This window comes from Solanum stenotomum, chromosome 12 (assembly GCF_019186545.1).
Source record: "Solanum stenotomum isolate F172 chromosome 12, ASM1918654v1, whole genome shotgun sequence".
NCBI lineage: Eukaryota > Viridiplantae > Streptophyta > Magnoliopsida > Solanales > Solanaceae > Solanum > Solanum stenotomum.
In genome coordinates, this window is record NC_064293.1 from 37561285 (window position 1) to 37577694 (window position 16410).

Below are 16410 nucleotides of genomic sequence, written 5' to 3' on the forward strand. Positions count from 1 at the left end.
ACATAAAATTAGGGGACAAATTCAAATAAAAGTGACATACAATTACATAAACACTTAATTTTCAAAATTATTACGTTGCTCCCATAAATGCTCTATTAATGTATTACGGAGTTCAAAATGAGCATTTTTTGTCCTTAATTTTTTTATGTCTAGCTAAAAATTGTTCAAACCAGAGATTTTCATCTACCACCATTTCTATAGTTGAAGTTGGAGCCTCTACGACATCTTGAATTGGTGCATTGAGATCACATTCATCCTCAATTATCATGTTGTGCAATGTAATACATGTAGTCATTATATCATGTAGTACGTGTCGTGATCTTCAATGCCAACATTCTGAACACAACGGTAATTTTTTGCAAAGTAGATAATCCTAATCTACCCAGCGCATTAATGCGTTGTTCGAAGTACGTGTCGTGATCTTTAATTGCATCAATGATACGAAGAAATAAATTGCGGGACATTCGATAACGACGGCAAAATATTGCATCATTAAAGCGTGATGTGGCTGAAAAATAATCACGAAATAAATTATCATCAGCCGCCTCACGATCACGATTGATTACCACATGACCTGGAATGGAGCCACCTATGAAAACTTCATTAGTATGATTTTGTAGAACTTATTGGAACATGTAGTTGTTCATACGTAGCTGATTTATTAAATTATCATGATGTTCTGTACTAGGAAAAAATTTCAAATCTAACGAAGATGATGAGGAAGAAGAAAAATCTTCATCATTATTATTAGAACAATCTCCAAGATTGAAATTCATTTTCAAAGGACAAACCAAATTACTTGAATATGTTTTGAAATGAAATGAATGTGCAGACTTCAAGTGGTAAATGATGTTCATTATATAATAAGTAATGTTTTATCTAAAAAATATTAAATGTACTGATGAGAATCTCATCCAACCATTTATAATAAGATGAAATCCATCTAATGGTGAATATGCAGATTACATTTTTAAATTATTGTTGTGATCAATTATGTATTGTATTTTATCTTGTATTTAAATTATTATGTTATGTATTATATTGTATTGTTATCTTGTATTTAAATTATTATGTTATGTATTGTAATGTTATCTTGTATTTAAATTATCATATCATGTATTGTATTTTTAAATAATTTTTTTTCATCCTGCCATTTTAATTTTGCGTATTCTTTATAATTAAAATTAATAATAAAATTAAATTTTATTATTCACGAAAATTAGGAAAAAAAACTATTAATTTGAAATTAAAATAGTATATATTAAATAATATTTTTAAAAATATTATATTACATTTAAAAAAGAATTATGAATATTAGATATTTAATTAATGGAATTATATGTAAAATAATATGTTAATTAGAAAGTAAATAGATATAAGAATAAAATAATGAAAAAGTGAAATAGAGAGTGCTAATACATTCACCTCTCTAAATTTGAAGAATAGAGGGTGATTTGGAGGTGGGTTGGAGTGCCCATTCTCTATTTTACTCTCCAAATATAGAGAATGGAGAGTAAAATAGAGGTGGGTTGGAGATGGTCTAACAAGAAGTAAAAGGACTCTCAGCAAAAGAAAAAAACCTAAGCTAATCACTAAAATAAGTACTTAGCATATAGTTTTATCGTTAGGTTTGTAGTTAATTAATAGTCCTCGTGAAAACAATATCTTACTCGGTATATATAAAGGCAACAAAAAGCTAGACCCTCAAATCCCTCCCTCCCTTGCCCAAAACCCCTTGGAGACGAGTTAACTGTTAGAAACAAAAAAAATGGTTTAAATTTGAGCTGACAACAGTCTATCACAGAACAAGTCAAATTCCCACCCCGCACCACTCATCAACCCCATAACATACAGAGTTTATTTGAATAAGTTCCATCCAGTTCCGAGGTTGAATGGGGGTATTGCACCCAAAAAAGAAGCAGCAAAACTATCGATAGCAGCAGCAGCAACCACTTGAGGAACAAGTTTCAAACAATTATCTAATGAAATAACACTTGTGAATTGGAAAGGATAAAAGTTGCAGAAGTTGCTTTCGCAGAGCTGTAGCTGAATAAAGACGATGTAAGAAAACACAGTTTTCAGGGTAGAAGATGATATACCATATTACAATACACCGTAACAAAGCCCCACTATCTTTAATGAGCAAACTCGTATACAGCAGGTTACGTCTTCATGGCAGGCCTCACCAGGCCCAAACCACTTCCACTGCCCAAGTGTTTGAAGTCTTTTGCTTCAAGATTATCTCCATGGGCAGCAAACCCTGTTCCTCCCTTTTCCACATTCACCAGATTTCTATCTTTACATGGTTTGTCACAGACCACGCAAACCTTGTCAACAGCCACAAATTTCTCTGCACATTTCTTGCAGAAGACATGTCCACAAGTATTAAGTGCCACAAGTGACAATGTATTGGTCAGTGTGACCTTGCAACTGGGGCATATGAAACTCTTGTCAAGAGACTTGTGTTTCTTCTGTGCACTTGTATCTTCAGTAAAGTGTATAGGGAAAAGGTTTTTCATCTTAATTTTTTCCCTCCCTTCAGGACAAGTTGTGCTTGTGGATGGGGCTTCCACCTTAGCAGGTGCATCTGGTGTTGCAGAGGGCAGCCAAAATGCTTTCATGGTTCTAAGTGCTTCTTCCTCATAAGAAGTGGCCTTCACGCTGTTGGCCCCATGGAATCCATTCTTGTCTCTGTTGTAGTTCTTATCATTGTACTGCGGAACTGGGCCATGATTTTGTTGATCAAATGCATCAAGCTCCCTGGCTTTCTGCAGCATCAACCTCTCCTCTTCCTCTTCTTTTTCTTGCTTCTGCTGACCAGTATGAGCAGCTAACTTTCTGCAAGACAAAGTAACAGCTTGTCAAATAAAACTTCACGAAGGATGATTCTAAGATTACAAACAAGAATGTTTACCAAATCCCCACCCCTTTCTTCCACTCCACACTGCCCTTTTCTCCTTTTCCAGAGAAATGCAGGCATGAAGCAAGATTGGAAGATATATTAGTCAGTGTTATTCCTTCCAGGTGGAAGGCGGGCAACTGTTTTGTTAATAGAAGTAACTAACAACAAGCATTGCAACTTAAGAATAAGTAACTATTTACTCAGAAAGGCTGCAGTTTTCACTTGAAAGGGATTCCAAACAAGTATTCCACAAGTCAGTACGAAGACCTCTTTATTGGCTAGTCTATAATTAATACTCTTTTCATCCACTACTTTATGGACACAATAACTGGACTTGGAGATTGGAATTAATTTTGGCTTGTGTATTAGTATCATTATAATAATAGAAGGCAAACATTAAAGTGGCTCGTGAAAATTCAGTAGTACCCTCTTTCTTTTTCTTTTTTGACTTGCTTATTAGTATTGGACTGAGATGAACTTAGGAAGGTGACATGGACCCTGAGGATTCATATAGCTTACTCCCCTGCTTGGGATTCAGTCATAGTTGTGGTACTTGCATATTTGTATTTTGGTAATAGTAAAGAATAGCATTAAAGAAGAAGCTGAAAAATGACAGCACCCTTCTTAAAACTAAACACGCCACCAAATTATTACCGTTAGAAAGTGCAGGAGACTCTAGCCTCATAAGAAGAATCGAACACAAATAGTTTTTATGTTAACCTTGGGGCTACAGCCTACAAGTATAATTTGCAAGTCAAGTATCCTATCCATAAGTTCTGGGATATATTTGCCTCTAGACCAAAATCCATTAGATTATATGGCGTGTTCGGAGGTCAATTCACAACCACAACAAAGACTAAAATATATCCAATAGGTTCTCTTCAAGATGCACTGAATCATAAGACTAGCCTACAATTGCAGACATCATACAACTCAATCTAATCCAACTAGACCTATATTAAGGACATAAATTAGGAGTCTCTTAATCACTGAGATATTCTCTGTTTTGGTGTTGAACAGATGAAAGCACTAGCTATGGCCATCGTATTCTCGTAGTTGCAAAATTTCGAAACTTGCTGCAGTATCCTTCCAAACTTCGAGTCTCACTACGTTAGAAAGACATCTCCGGAGTTCCTCTTACCAATCTACACACAAAATTTAACTTACACCCAACCTCCACATATTACTCCCCCATTAAGAACCACAGATATCGTCAGTTTCTCTTAGCTGAAAGAGTTTTTTTTTTTTTTAATTATTATTACTATTTCACAGCTGAAATAGAATTCACAAGCACAATCTTACAAACCTGGACACACAACAAAGTAAATCAAGCAAACCACATGATCTCAGCACCAAGACATATAATTTCATACAAAACGCACCTTAAGCATAAAAAAAATCGGCAATTCATATATAATATCCTTTCCTTTCAAATCTACAAAAGATCAATTGAGAGAAAGTTTGCAAAGGACAGAAAATAGGCACCTTTGGATATCCTTTTTCTGGGACAAGAGGCATTCTAGAATGCATTCTTTGCAAAAGACATGCCCTTTCTGGCAACACAACGGATCTATGAAGGGTTTTAAGCAAAGGGAACAAGCATCGAAAGGCTTAATTGAATCTTTGCCCAGCCTCTCCTTTTGTGTTCCGTACCCTAACTTTCGCTTCTCATCGTAGGTAAAGAAGGCGAGATCGTTGTTGTTCTTCGAGTGTCTCTGCGGCATCTTTCAAAACCCTAATTGTAATTCACCTGAATTTTGAAGACGATTTTTGTGAATTTGGGGGAGAAAACGAAGAAGAAAAACTCTATGAAATGGATTATCCAATCGGGTTAGTAGCAGTCGTCGGGTTTCCTAAGGGATTTATAGCGTCACTTGGCGGTGACAAAATATTTGTACACGTAGCTTGCTCTTTTTTCCTTGTTTTCGATAATCCGTTTCCTAATTCATTTATGATTTACTTTTGTTTTTCTTTTCCTAGGAGTATTTCTTTTCTATTTCAAGAAAAAAACTTACTCAAATTAATTTTAACAAAAATCATGATATATACTCTATTATTTTGAAGATTATTAACGAACAAGTGATTAAATCATAAACATAATTAGATCCATGTATATTTTTTTTTAATCCCATAATTTACTTTAGGATTAATAAATAAGTTGACTTACTTATTTGCATTAATTTGTAAACATGCATTTGTTAACTTTGAAAAGATCATATATATATATATATAGTAATCAAATATTTTGTTAGGTACCTTAAAATACAGTAGATTTGGTACATTGATTCAACGCGCGTTAAAGTTTCATTGCATAAGCGTGATAACCTATATAAGCTACACTATCTTTAATACTCCTCATTTTAAGATTTTGATTTCATCTATAACTCCATATCTTTAAACATGTTTTTCCTTCCGCATATTCCTCACTTGCTTGATTAGTATAACAAATCCACGAAATATAAAAATAATGATATATCATCTTCATAGCTAAAATCAAAATGTACACTTGGAAGCTATCATTCATCAATGGTAGTGTTGCTCAAGAGCGAATTTAGCCGTTTGAGGTTCAATTGAATTCATAACTTTTATCTTAAATTTGAATTTTCAATATAAAATTCAATAAAACTACTAAATAATTGAGCTATTAACTGATAACTCAAACAAAATGATGGGTTCGATGGTTATAATTGAAATCTTAACTATAATTAAAAGAATTAGATCAATTTCTAATCCCCGAACTCAAAGCAGCAACTCGTTAGTCAATGTTGTCCAAAATGTCATAAAGCTCAACAAAGTTTCTTTAGTTCTATATCCTAGTTCACCAATTAACGTATCCCATACAATGAAACAATTCATTTTCAAATTTATTTCTTTCTATTACCTCTTTTGAGTCTTTTCTAGTTGGTCATCATTTGTTTTTTTTCTTCTTTTTTTGGATATTATTAACAAAGAGATGGGATAAGGACAAAATATTGGACACCAATTAAATTAAATACTGTATTATTCAAGTGTATTGTATTGGATAAGATTAGCCCAAAAAAAAAGTCAATATATTATTGACCATTTCTCAAATAAAAAAAATATAAAAAAACCTCCAGTACACTCTATTCCAGCTAATTCCTGTAACCTTTCTTCTTCCCAAAGGTCCCAAGAACTCAACAATACACACTGTGGAATCGGATTCGAACATCACAAAATACACGATAACTCTCTGAATTCTTCAATACCCATTTCGTATTTATCTCTGTACACCATGATGACATCACCCAAAAAGCCACCACCAGAATCCGACCGTACACTCACGGCGATCATGCACCAACCGGCATCTCCTCGTTTCCATTTAGGAACTCCCACTCCTGGAGCTAACCGGAAGGTCGCTATCGCCGTCGATCTTAGCGACGAAAGTGCTTATGCCGTCCAATGGGCTGTGCAAAATTACCTCCGACCAGGTGACGCCGTTATACTCCTTCACGTCCGTCCAACTTCGGTGCTTTATGGAGCTGATTGGGGTGCTATTGATGTTTCTGTTGACACTGAAAATGAAGAATCACAGCGGAAACTGGAAGATGATTTTGATAACTTCACAACTACGAAATCTAATGATTTAGCTCAGCCACTTGTGGAGGCTAATATTCCATTCAAGATTCATATTGTGAAGGATCATGATATGAAGGAAAGGTTGTGTTTGGAAGTTGAGAGGTTGGGTTTGAGTGCTGTTATAATGGGGAGTAGAGGGTTTGGTGCATCAAGGCGTAGCCCTAAAGGAGGGATGCTTGGTAGTGTGAGTGATTACTGTGTGCATCATTGTGTTTGCCCTGTTGTTGTTGTTAGATATCCTGATGATAAAGATGCTACTAGTGGCAATGACTCGGTCACAGATGTGCTTCACCCTGTGCCTGAGGAGGAGCCTATATACCATGATGCCTCCGATAAAACTGCAGGTATATATATCTCCAGATCACAATTTCTATTTCTTTGCAAGTAGACATTGATTATGTGTGGTCTTTGTTTGATCAAAGGAATACCAGGATGATTAGTTTAAATGATTGGATGTTTAGTACTGCCTCAAAGGTTGTGACTTTATTTAAGGGTTTATGCTTTTAGACATTTATCTTTGATTTTTATTGTGTGCTTTTAGATATGTGAAAGTGGTCTGTTGTAATTACTCGGTCGAGATGTTTGATTATCAGCTAGGAAGTGGGTTGACTCTAGTTTGATGTTTCAATCAGCTTAGCTAGTCGTAAGTAATGCCATGTCAAATATTATTTCTGTTTCGTTATCATATGATGATTGTTGATTAGATGAGTAATGTATTTATGTTAGGTGAATTTTGTGTAGTTGTAGCCATTGAGCAGGGTTTGGGTATTTCTCCCTTTTTGACCTATGGAATCAGTTGTTTGGCTTTTGGCATAGTTGATAGATGTTAGTTGTAAGTAACTTATCAGTTGTGAAGCATTTTGTGGTATACATCTGTAACATATGAGTTGTTTCACTTGTTTGTGACAAAATTCATATGAATAATCGTCCTAGTTAGTTCTTTTGGAAAATACAACAGTCTTGTTCTGGTTAATGATAGTAGTACTCTTTGAAAGTCAGCTTCATTTCTAGATATGCTTTAGTGGGGCTTTTTACTATCCTCAAATACCATTATTCCTGCATGTGCTGCTATTGGGTAACTTGTTCCCCTAGGTTACCTAGCGAAAGAAGCTTTTTCACCTAGGGTCCAATTACTTGTAGATGAGAGAGAGGAAGAAAGGTAAACAAGTGCACGGTTTCTGGTGGAAATAGTGTCAACAAGTAGAGTGAAGGGATGAGGTTTAGTGGGTGGCGATTGATACAGGTGGAAAGAGAAAATGCTGGCCCTAAAATTTAGGGAATGGTACTTGGTAGAGCAGGGTGAACCTTGTGAAGTAAGTAAGTTGAAATCTCTTGGCCCCAGGGCGTTGATCTAGTGTAAGAGCGCAGCTCATGTTGTATGGATTAGGCGCACATTATGGGTTTGAACCCTACTATAGACAAAAGCCTGGTACTTAAGTGAAGGGTAGATGGGTAAGTCCATTATCCAACGAATTTCGAACTGTACGCTGCTGATCCTCTTAAGATTTCTCGGTTATAAAGAAGTTGAGTTCTCTTTGTTGGTTTTTCTACTTTGTCCTTGTGAAATCTCGACTTTTGAACCATTTCTTTGCGGAAAATTAGAACTGGCTAGAGTAATTTCAAAAAAAAAAAATTAGAACTGGCTAGAAGGATTTGATATGAGCTCCAAAAGAAGGTTTAACAGTTGTATTTTGATTTTTTTCTTTTCTGGTAGATATATGAAAACCTAGAAACTAGATTCTATTTGTTCTTTTGCTTATGTCAGGATTCAGGAATAGCTTATAAACCATGGCCATTTCAATGAAATATATTCTTTGCTTTGAGGTTCTTGTGGAAGTACTCAAGTTTTAGCATCTTAGGGATAGACTTACCTTGGCATCTTCTGTATGTGTACACTGTTGAAAAATCAGTCCTGATATGCTAAATCTGTGAGAAGATAACTTGATGTAAATAACTGCAGTAAGGTGACTTTGATTCCACCATTCAACTTGAAAACAATGCTTCTTCAGCACTGACAATCTAGCATAGGCTTTGGATGTACTCTAGCTGAAAACCAGGCTTTTGACCCCTTTCTGGTATGAACCTTGACATCATGTGATCTCCATGAATTGTGTTAGTTTCCAGCTCCTGAATTTGTTATTTCTTGCATGGTTCATTTTTCTGACAAGTGAGAGGTGTAGTGGGTTTGACACTCATTCCTATTTCTGTAATAAAAGATTTGTAGCTGATGCTCTATATGGTTTTTTAGCGCACCACCAAGTGTTCTGCAAGGTCACCATGTAGATAAAGTTCTTATTGTCGTTTTCTTTTTCTTTAGATAAAGATGGAACAAATGTATGTAGTATTAATATTTAAATAGTGAGGTAAATGATTTACTGTAAAGATGAAAATATTAAACTACTCCATAGTTTGGGAAATGTCTGATCTTTGTTGGACACAAGTTTTTCCTTAGAGGAACACGATGCCTCAAAGGAGGCAACTGTGAAAGATATAAACAATGCCCTTTCCTTCCATTAAATTAGCATCAATCATGTTTTCACTCACTCTTATAGATGACATTGTTGATTCCTAAGATGTCCTCATTATGCAGATTCGGAGAAGGCTTCTTGAATAAGTTGAAGGTGAAGAGATGTTTGAGTACGGGTGAGGCGGACTTGATTTTGGTGTAGGCGTGGGCCATTTGGAACATGAATTTGGTGGTTTTCAGTGCTTTCTTTTTCTGCTTATGGTGGTCTGCTGTGTGTCGAGTTTATGAAGTTTGGAATGGTTGTAATTGTTCATGATCTTCTTTTCTTTGTTTTAGGTTTTAAAAAGGCTGTCTGTTTTTTTATGTGGAATAACTATCTTTTGAAGCTGCTTTGCAAGTTCAACTTCTCTGTTGAATGCTTTACGACTATGCTTGAGCTTTTTCTGTTATTATTCTGGAGAGTTTCTTCACAATCTTAAATATGTCAGATAACTTACAATAGGCTTCGAAGGAATAGTGTCCATGTGTTACAAATTGAGCCTTCAGTCAGTTGATAGCTGACCTGGTCCCTTCTATTTTATCTTACGCGGTGTTTGGACTTCAAAATTAGATTGATTTCCATTTTTATCTTAGAACCAAATATGCGTGTTTTTATTTTATTGAGACCTATAGCATACTTAAAATTGGATGTGATGATTGAGTAGATACCACGTTGATCAATACTTGCAAAACCTCATAACATGTAAACTAGAGATTCTTGGGGAAATCATAGCATAAGCTTACTCCAAACTACCTTTTACCTTAATAATTTTCATTGGCTAAAGATTATGATAGAAGAGGATTGAAATAGATGATGGAATACAAACTACCTTTTCCCTTCATAATTTTCATTGGCTAAACATTATGATAGAAGAGGATTGAAATAGATGATGGAATACAAACTACCTTTTCCCTTCATAATTTTCATTGCTCACTCCCAAGTACATTAAAAGTATAATACAAAATTTTTGGATGCATGCAAAACATGAATCCTAAGTTGTTTTCTAAAGCAAATCATACACGACCTCCAGCCCTCTTCATCTCAAAGTCATCCATCAACCAATAACAAAAATATTGCAACTAGCTGGCAGCTGCTAATTATATGCGAGGTGAGCTTGACAAAATCACCAGAGAATATCTCTTGTTTTATGTTTGCTCACGTCGCCTCTGGTAAAATATCCTCGGCGTATCACCAGACCTCATTTGTTCTTCATCGTGGCTTTTCGTGTAGCTTCCCTAAGGGCGTTCCTCTTCTCTTCCCTGTAAAAATGTTGAAGATAATAATAGGTTATATGATCTGAAATTAACTCTGTTCCATTAGCACGTCAGAGTGTTTAACAACTCGTGATAGTGAAACTACAAATAGTACCTAGCTTTTGCAATTTCCTCTCTAGGAAGGGGTTTCTTCTTTTCCCTCTTTTTTGTTGCCACCATTTGGTTTTCTGCTTTTCCATTTTTAGTTGCACCGCTGTTTTGTCCAGCACCTTTCTTAACTGAATGTGTTTGGACATCCCTCTTCCTCTTTTTATCACCTGCTACTTCCTCTTTCAATTTCCTATTCTCATTTGCAATGCCTTTTTTATCTGAATGCTTGTCATCATCTTCTTCAGAATCCTGCTGGTCACTGTTCTCAATGCTTTCAGCACCTTCTACTTCTTCAGACTGAACCGACGATTTAGCAGCAGACTTAGAATTGCTCATCTTTTTCAACTGAAAAAGAAACAAGACATATGAGGCAAAATGTTTTTACTGAAACAAACTTGCAGCAACTCCAAAGAAGAAATATGTTTATAATCTTTCATTTGTTTTTGCAACCACATGTGCCAGTCCCAATTCATTTTTTAGTCCCAGAAACCATAATAATTTCTTCTATTACCCAGTGTAGTCTTCACTAGAGTGGGGTTTGGATTCTTCTATATATCTTACAAGTAAGAAAATCATTAATCATTTCAAGTTCCACAAGCTTAATGAAAAGATGAAATGTTTGTTTGACATGAGGAAGTTAGATTTTTATACGAGTACAGAAGCATGAGAACTGAAGAGAAGCACACAAAACCTCATGTGTATAGGGTTGAATAATATTTATTGTGTATGGCCAAAACTATGTAAACCAAGCAGGACAAAAGGGAAAAATCATATCGAGAAAAAAAAAAAAGACGACTTTCAGAGGACAATTCAATGATATGCTAAGTCAGAATAACTAATGTGGCTTGTTCTCCTGCATTTTTTTCCAATGGAAAAAAAGAACAGAAATAAATCATTTTGTACTTCACTTAGCACTTTACTGTAATCAATTTTAAGAATAATGACCATCATAAGTAGGACTCTGAAGCCTCCATTCGAACTCTCTCAACTTGATACTTCACATCCTTGTTTTCTATAGTCATCTCTAGTTCAATAAACAGAAGTTCTTAAATAAAGCAATTGCTTCGCAGCTATAAATAATAAGGCATACCTTGGCTACAAAGAATCCATCCATGTTGTGCACATGAGGATAGAATCGCCTTGTCTTGTCCAAAGATGTGTGGAAACGGTGCTGCCTAAACCGAATAAATCTGCGAGAGGCAGCTTTAATTAGTTGTAGAATTAGACAGCCTTTCAAGTAAATGCACATACACTATAAAATTTATACCCAGGCCTCCCAAAATCAAGTCCACATGGCACAAGCTTAACATCTCTCTTCTTGAGTGCATAATCTATAACTGCTTCATTCTGCAGTTCCAAGTTAGACAAATGAGTTGAATACTTTGCAAAGCACCAGCTTTTTTGAGAATTCATTTGGAAATATATGTTAAGAAAGATACCTCTTCAACCATAATGGAGCAGGTCGAATACACAATGTATCCACCTGATTTTGAGTTGGCATCAACCATGTCAATTGCTGCAAGTATTAGTTCCTGCAAATGAAAATTGACGATAAAACACGTTTCTCAAAGGCCACAACAATATGCGAATAGGGGAATATGTGATGAAAAGATTCATCATGGAGCAAAATTGACACTGCTTCCAATACCATCACCAACACCTTCCTGCTTTGGGAGGACACATATAACAACACATTAAAAAAAGAAAGGCGTTAAGACAACTAGAAATGAAAAATTTGTCCTCCTATACAACAATTAAGATCAACGGAATCAATCATTAGAAACAAATAAGATAAAGATCAATTCTTTATGCAACTAATCTCTCACAGAATGCAGACTTTCAGAAACCAGTATTTTCAAACAGCCTGAGAAGTTAGATGCTTGCAATATACTTTGTGGTGTTCTGTTATGAATCATGACAAGCTCTGAAGCACCCAACTAATTCATGGAAATTTTCATGATATCCTCCCACAGCGCAAATCGTTGCAAGTGTATAAATATGGATGACACAAAATCACCAAATTTACACATCTAACTCATACCTTCTGCAGTTGTGAGCAATTTTGTATATCAGGTGCAGTTTTGGAAGTTTTAACAGATTCATCCTTGGAGATTACCTGCAGAAAGAACAACATTCATTGGTTTAAACTTGATCTAAGCCAAGCATATATATAAAAGATTACCACATACCCCAGTGCCACTGCAGGGAGCATCCAGCAAAATCCTATCAGCAGTGTTCTGACCCAAAACTTTAGGCAACTGAAATGATCCCCCAAACAAGGTATTAGATCAGAGAACTTCGTCCATATCATCATTAAGAATGTAAACCAGGAAACAGAAACACAAGAATAAAATCTTGTCGGATCAATGCCTGTAGCTCGATGAAATTAGTAAAGACCTACTTCAATCAATAAGCATGAGTGCTCATAATGGAGGATAAAATAGGACATTGTCCCCATATGAAATACAGAAAATATAAAAATGTGCTAGTTCTAAAGGGAAGATTGCAAAATAGTCCAATTCAAACCTCTCTTCCATCGTAGTTGCAGACAATGGTGTTTGTTACCCCCATGCGATGTAAATTGGCAGTGAGAGATTTAAGTCTTGACTCCTTCATCTCATTTGCATAAATAATACCTAGTTTTTCAAGGTAAAATATGTCGGCGTCATTCAGACAATGATTGAAATGGAAAATGCCATTAAGCACTAATCTGGAAGACAGCATTATTTACAGTAACTTCAAAAACAGAACCAGAGAGAAGTTAGAAAAATACCATGGCAAACATTAATATGTCACAAAATCTTAGGACAAGCAACAGTAAGTATATAAGACAGACACATCAGGAATGACAACTGGAGGAAGCAAACAAATTGATAATGCAGGTTATTATTTACCAAGTACTGTTTTTTTTCCCAAGAATGATGTACATGAGCGAAGAGTAAAATAGAACGAAAACATCCAGTATATTTTGGTAAACTGCATTAGAAATTAGCAGGACAAGAAATGGAAAGCAATGAATTATTTTACAAGGAAATGGAGATAATCAATACTGACACCAGGGCAGCCAGATGTATTCAAATTCATTCTCCTATCTGTATCCAGAAAGTATGGATGCATTGTGGATAAAATGGACTGCTTCACAAGAAAAATATACAACATGATTAACTGCACAATGAATACATACCACTATTTTTCATCAGTGCAGCAACATAAGTTGTTTTGCCTCCAGGAGCAGCACTACACCATGAAAAAATTACCCACTTTAGGAGAACAAAAGCTAACAAAAATTTCACTTTTCTGCTAACTGAACTAACTAGTAAGAAGATGGCAGAAATTGCTTTAGCTTTCCTCCCAAAAGAAAAGATATTAGGTGCATAACTTGAACCTAAGACAGACAAAGTTATATTTAAGACAAAGCTGCTGATTTATAGAAAGAGAGAAGAAATTAAAAGAGAAAGAGGAAAAGCAGATGCTTTGTTTTTTCTATTAGCTTTATCCTAGACTATCCAAGTATGGACTAGACAACTCTTTCAGCAATCAAACTTGTTAATTCTTACTAATACATATAAGAAAATGAAATGATAATAAATCTGAAAACAATATTGATAAAGAACTGAATAGGTGGAAATTCAATGATCGACAATTGAAGCTAACATTATTTAGAAAATAAGTTATTTACTTACGCCATATCAACGACACGTTCATTCTCCTGGGGGGCAAGGGCCATTACAGGCAGAAAAGAGCTTGCACTTTGGAGCTGTAAGCAAGTTATTATTAGAAATAAGTATCACAGTTGCATATTAAGAGCAAATATATCTTGTAAACAAGTTAGTTATAAGAAACTGTAAGCAAGTCAGGTTACCATGTAATGACCAGCCATATACTCAGGAGTGGCACCAACTGGAACTTGAGAATCATATACAACTAGTCCAACCTACAAAGTCATAAATGCATATGCTGAAATAAGTAAGGATACATATGAAACTAAGAAATAACAAATTCAAATTGTTACCTAAATAATGGGTTAATCCAAAGAAAACACACAGAATCACAGTTAATCTTTGTAATTGTACCTTTGACCATTTGCTTAATGGGTCCAAATTGACACCTCTGTTAAGAAGAACGCCAGCTAAATCCCGTCTGCGAGACTGAAATATCGTCCAAGCAATACAATATGAGATACAATATGAGTCGACCATCAGAGCGAAAAATCGGAAGGATAGAAAAGAGACAGAAAAAAACATGACCTTCAAAGTGTTTGTCCGTAGAGAAATTGGTCTAGGTTTTTCAAATGCTTCAATAAGTTCAATCAGCTCAACAGGGGGAAACAACTGCAGTAAGGTCACATATCATCCACATTGAAATGAAAATGCAACTTTTGAGAAGGGAAAAGGTTCGGTCTACACTATTTTGAGATGGAAATTACCTCCACCAATGACTCAATCAGAAAATCATTGTATCCATAATATGAACCCAAGTCGCTTTTAAGTTGATCAACGTAATCCTTACGTGTCACACCTTCTTGCCTCAATGACTTCAAATTTGAAAGCACTCTAACAACTGCATTTATTTTATTATATTTGAATGATAAACTTTCTCCTCGGAAAAAATATATATAATTCAATGAAGGAGAAGAAACTCACTCTCTTTTATCCTCCTTTGGAGGTTAGAGAGATCCGGGGGCCGCTGTGTTTCTTCTTCAAGCTCCTAAAAACACAAAGACAAATTAGGCATTCATGATTATTTTCCCCCCTGAATGAGTGTATGACAAATCAAACCACTAATCAAGAACTTGAACTTTAAAGCAAACCTCAGTTGTCGGCAGTCTGAAATCATCAGCTTCTTCTTTAATATTGAGCTGCAGTTCTAAATCATTGTCCTCTTCTTCTCTTTTCCTTTCATCATCAATAGCTTTAGACTTCCTTACAAGATCATTATCATCTGCATCAGAGTCAGAATCTGCATTTGAATCCGAATTAACATCTGAACCATCATCTGCAAACATATGACAAAACAAAGAAGAATAGCCAGTGAGTCATAAATGATGGCTAAAATTAGAACACAACGCAATGCACTAAGTTAAAACAGTACCAGCATCACCACTTCCTAATATATCAGCAGCAAAGGGGTCATCGATGTCAGAAGACATCTCAGAATCTGAATTAATTTCCTGTTCATCATCTTCTTGAAAATCCCCATCCGTTCCTTCACTATCACTAAAAAGTTCCTCCTTTTCCAGTGGCTTAGCTGGCAAAGGTTCCTTCTTTTGCTTCTTCTTGGCAGGGAGTTTCCCTAATTTAGAACCTGATTTCTTACCGAGCTTGGGACCAGCCATTTAAGCTACAATGCAACAAAAAGTTTTCACAAATAAAACCCTAATTCACTTCCAAAACTTGAACGGAAAATCAACAAAACCCTAATTTTTTTTCCAATATAACAATACGTTAGTTGCAGTGAGCCATTCAAGCCAATAAAATTAGTTTTTTAAAAAAAAAACTACAGAGGCATGCAGAGAGGAAGATGAAGATAGCGGCTGAATGTGGGAAAATTAATTAGCGAGGGCTCAACTGGAATTTTGGATTGGGTGCAAATTTGGGTTTGGGTCTAATGTTGTTCTTCTTCTTTCGGCCCAGTTAAAAAAGAATGTGGACTTCCGTTTTTGGGCCGCCATTTAATTGACCTTCTGAAATTGAATTATTTTTTAGATTAGGCAACATATGTTTAAGTCAAATTGATTTTTATAGTGTAAATTTTATATATGTCATATATTATAGTAATATTTTCAAGCTATAGCAGTAGATTTAAACTTTTAAGTTATAACATTAAAAATTTCAGGTTCTAACAAATAATTTTTTTAAAAAAAAACTGTTTTCAATAATTGAAAAAAGTTGTTTAAATAAAATAAAGAGATAAAAGAAAAATGAAAAAAAAATGTTTTTTAGTGAAAACAGGTAATAAACTGAAATTGTGGTGCTAATTTAATTTGAATTTATTGTAGATAATTAATAAATAGCACAAATTAAGGAATTTAAACTAATTA

At 35.1% G+C, this 16410-nt stretch overlaps 3 protein-coding genes across 4 annotated transcripts; 1 reads left to right on the forward strand and 2 right to left on the reverse strand.

The window, feature by feature from the left end:
• Nucleotides 1-2023: 2023 nt before the first annotated feature.
• On the reverse strand, nt 2024-4718 carry LOC125848901 (E3 ubiquitin-protein ligase CSU1-like). The gene is made up of 2 exons (XM_049528865.1): nt 4388-4718; nt 2024-2838 (listed from the first exon to the last, which is right to left on the reverse strand). The coding sequence occupies exons 1-2, from the start codon at nt 4624-4626 to the stop codon at nt 2163-2165; spliced, it is 915 nt and encodes a 304-aa protein (XP_049384822.1). The 5' UTR covers nt 4627-4718; the 3' UTR covers nt 2024-2162.
• Nucleotides 4719-5968: 1250 nt separating this feature from the next.
• Nucleotides 5969-9389, forward strand: LOC125849060 (universal stress protein PHOS32). Of its 2 annotated transcripts, none has more exons than XM_049529058.1 (2): nt 5969-6843; nt 8460-8668. In XM_049529058.1, the coding sequence occupies exons 1-2, from the start codon at nt 6156-6158 to the stop codon at nt 8465-8467; spliced, it is 696 nt and encodes a 231-aa protein (XP_049385015.1). In that variant the 5' UTR covers nt 5969-6155; the 3' UTR covers nt 8468-8668. The 2 variants fall into 2 exon arrangements, with proteins under 2 accessions (XP_049385015.1, XP_049385014.1); XM_049529057.1 differs by lacking the exon at nt 8460-8668 and adding an exon at nt 9090-9389 and having other exon boundaries at nt 5973-6843.
• Nucleotides 9390-9896: 507 nt separating this feature from the next.
• LOC125848813 (26S rRNA (cytosine-C(5))-methyltransferase NOP2B-like) lies at nt 9897-15915 on the reverse strand. Its single transcript, XM_049528753.1, has 17 exons — nt 15462-15915; nt 15181-15365; nt 15014-15077; nt 14797-14930; nt 14618-14701; nt 14444-14518; nt 14233-14304; nt 14054-14127; nt 13555-13607; nt 12897-13006; nt 12560-12628; nt 12412-12486; nt 11810-11902; nt 11638-11717; nt 11461-11560; nt 10375-10715; nt 9897-10265 (listed from the first exon to the last, which is right to left on the reverse strand). The coding sequence occupies exons 1-17, from the start codon at nt 15703-15705 to the stop codon at nt 10205-10207; spliced, it is 1914 nt and encodes a 637-aa protein (XP_049384710.1). The 5' UTR covers nt 15706-15915; the 3' UTR covers nt 9897-10204.
• Nucleotides 15916-16410: the final 495 nt, after the last annotated feature.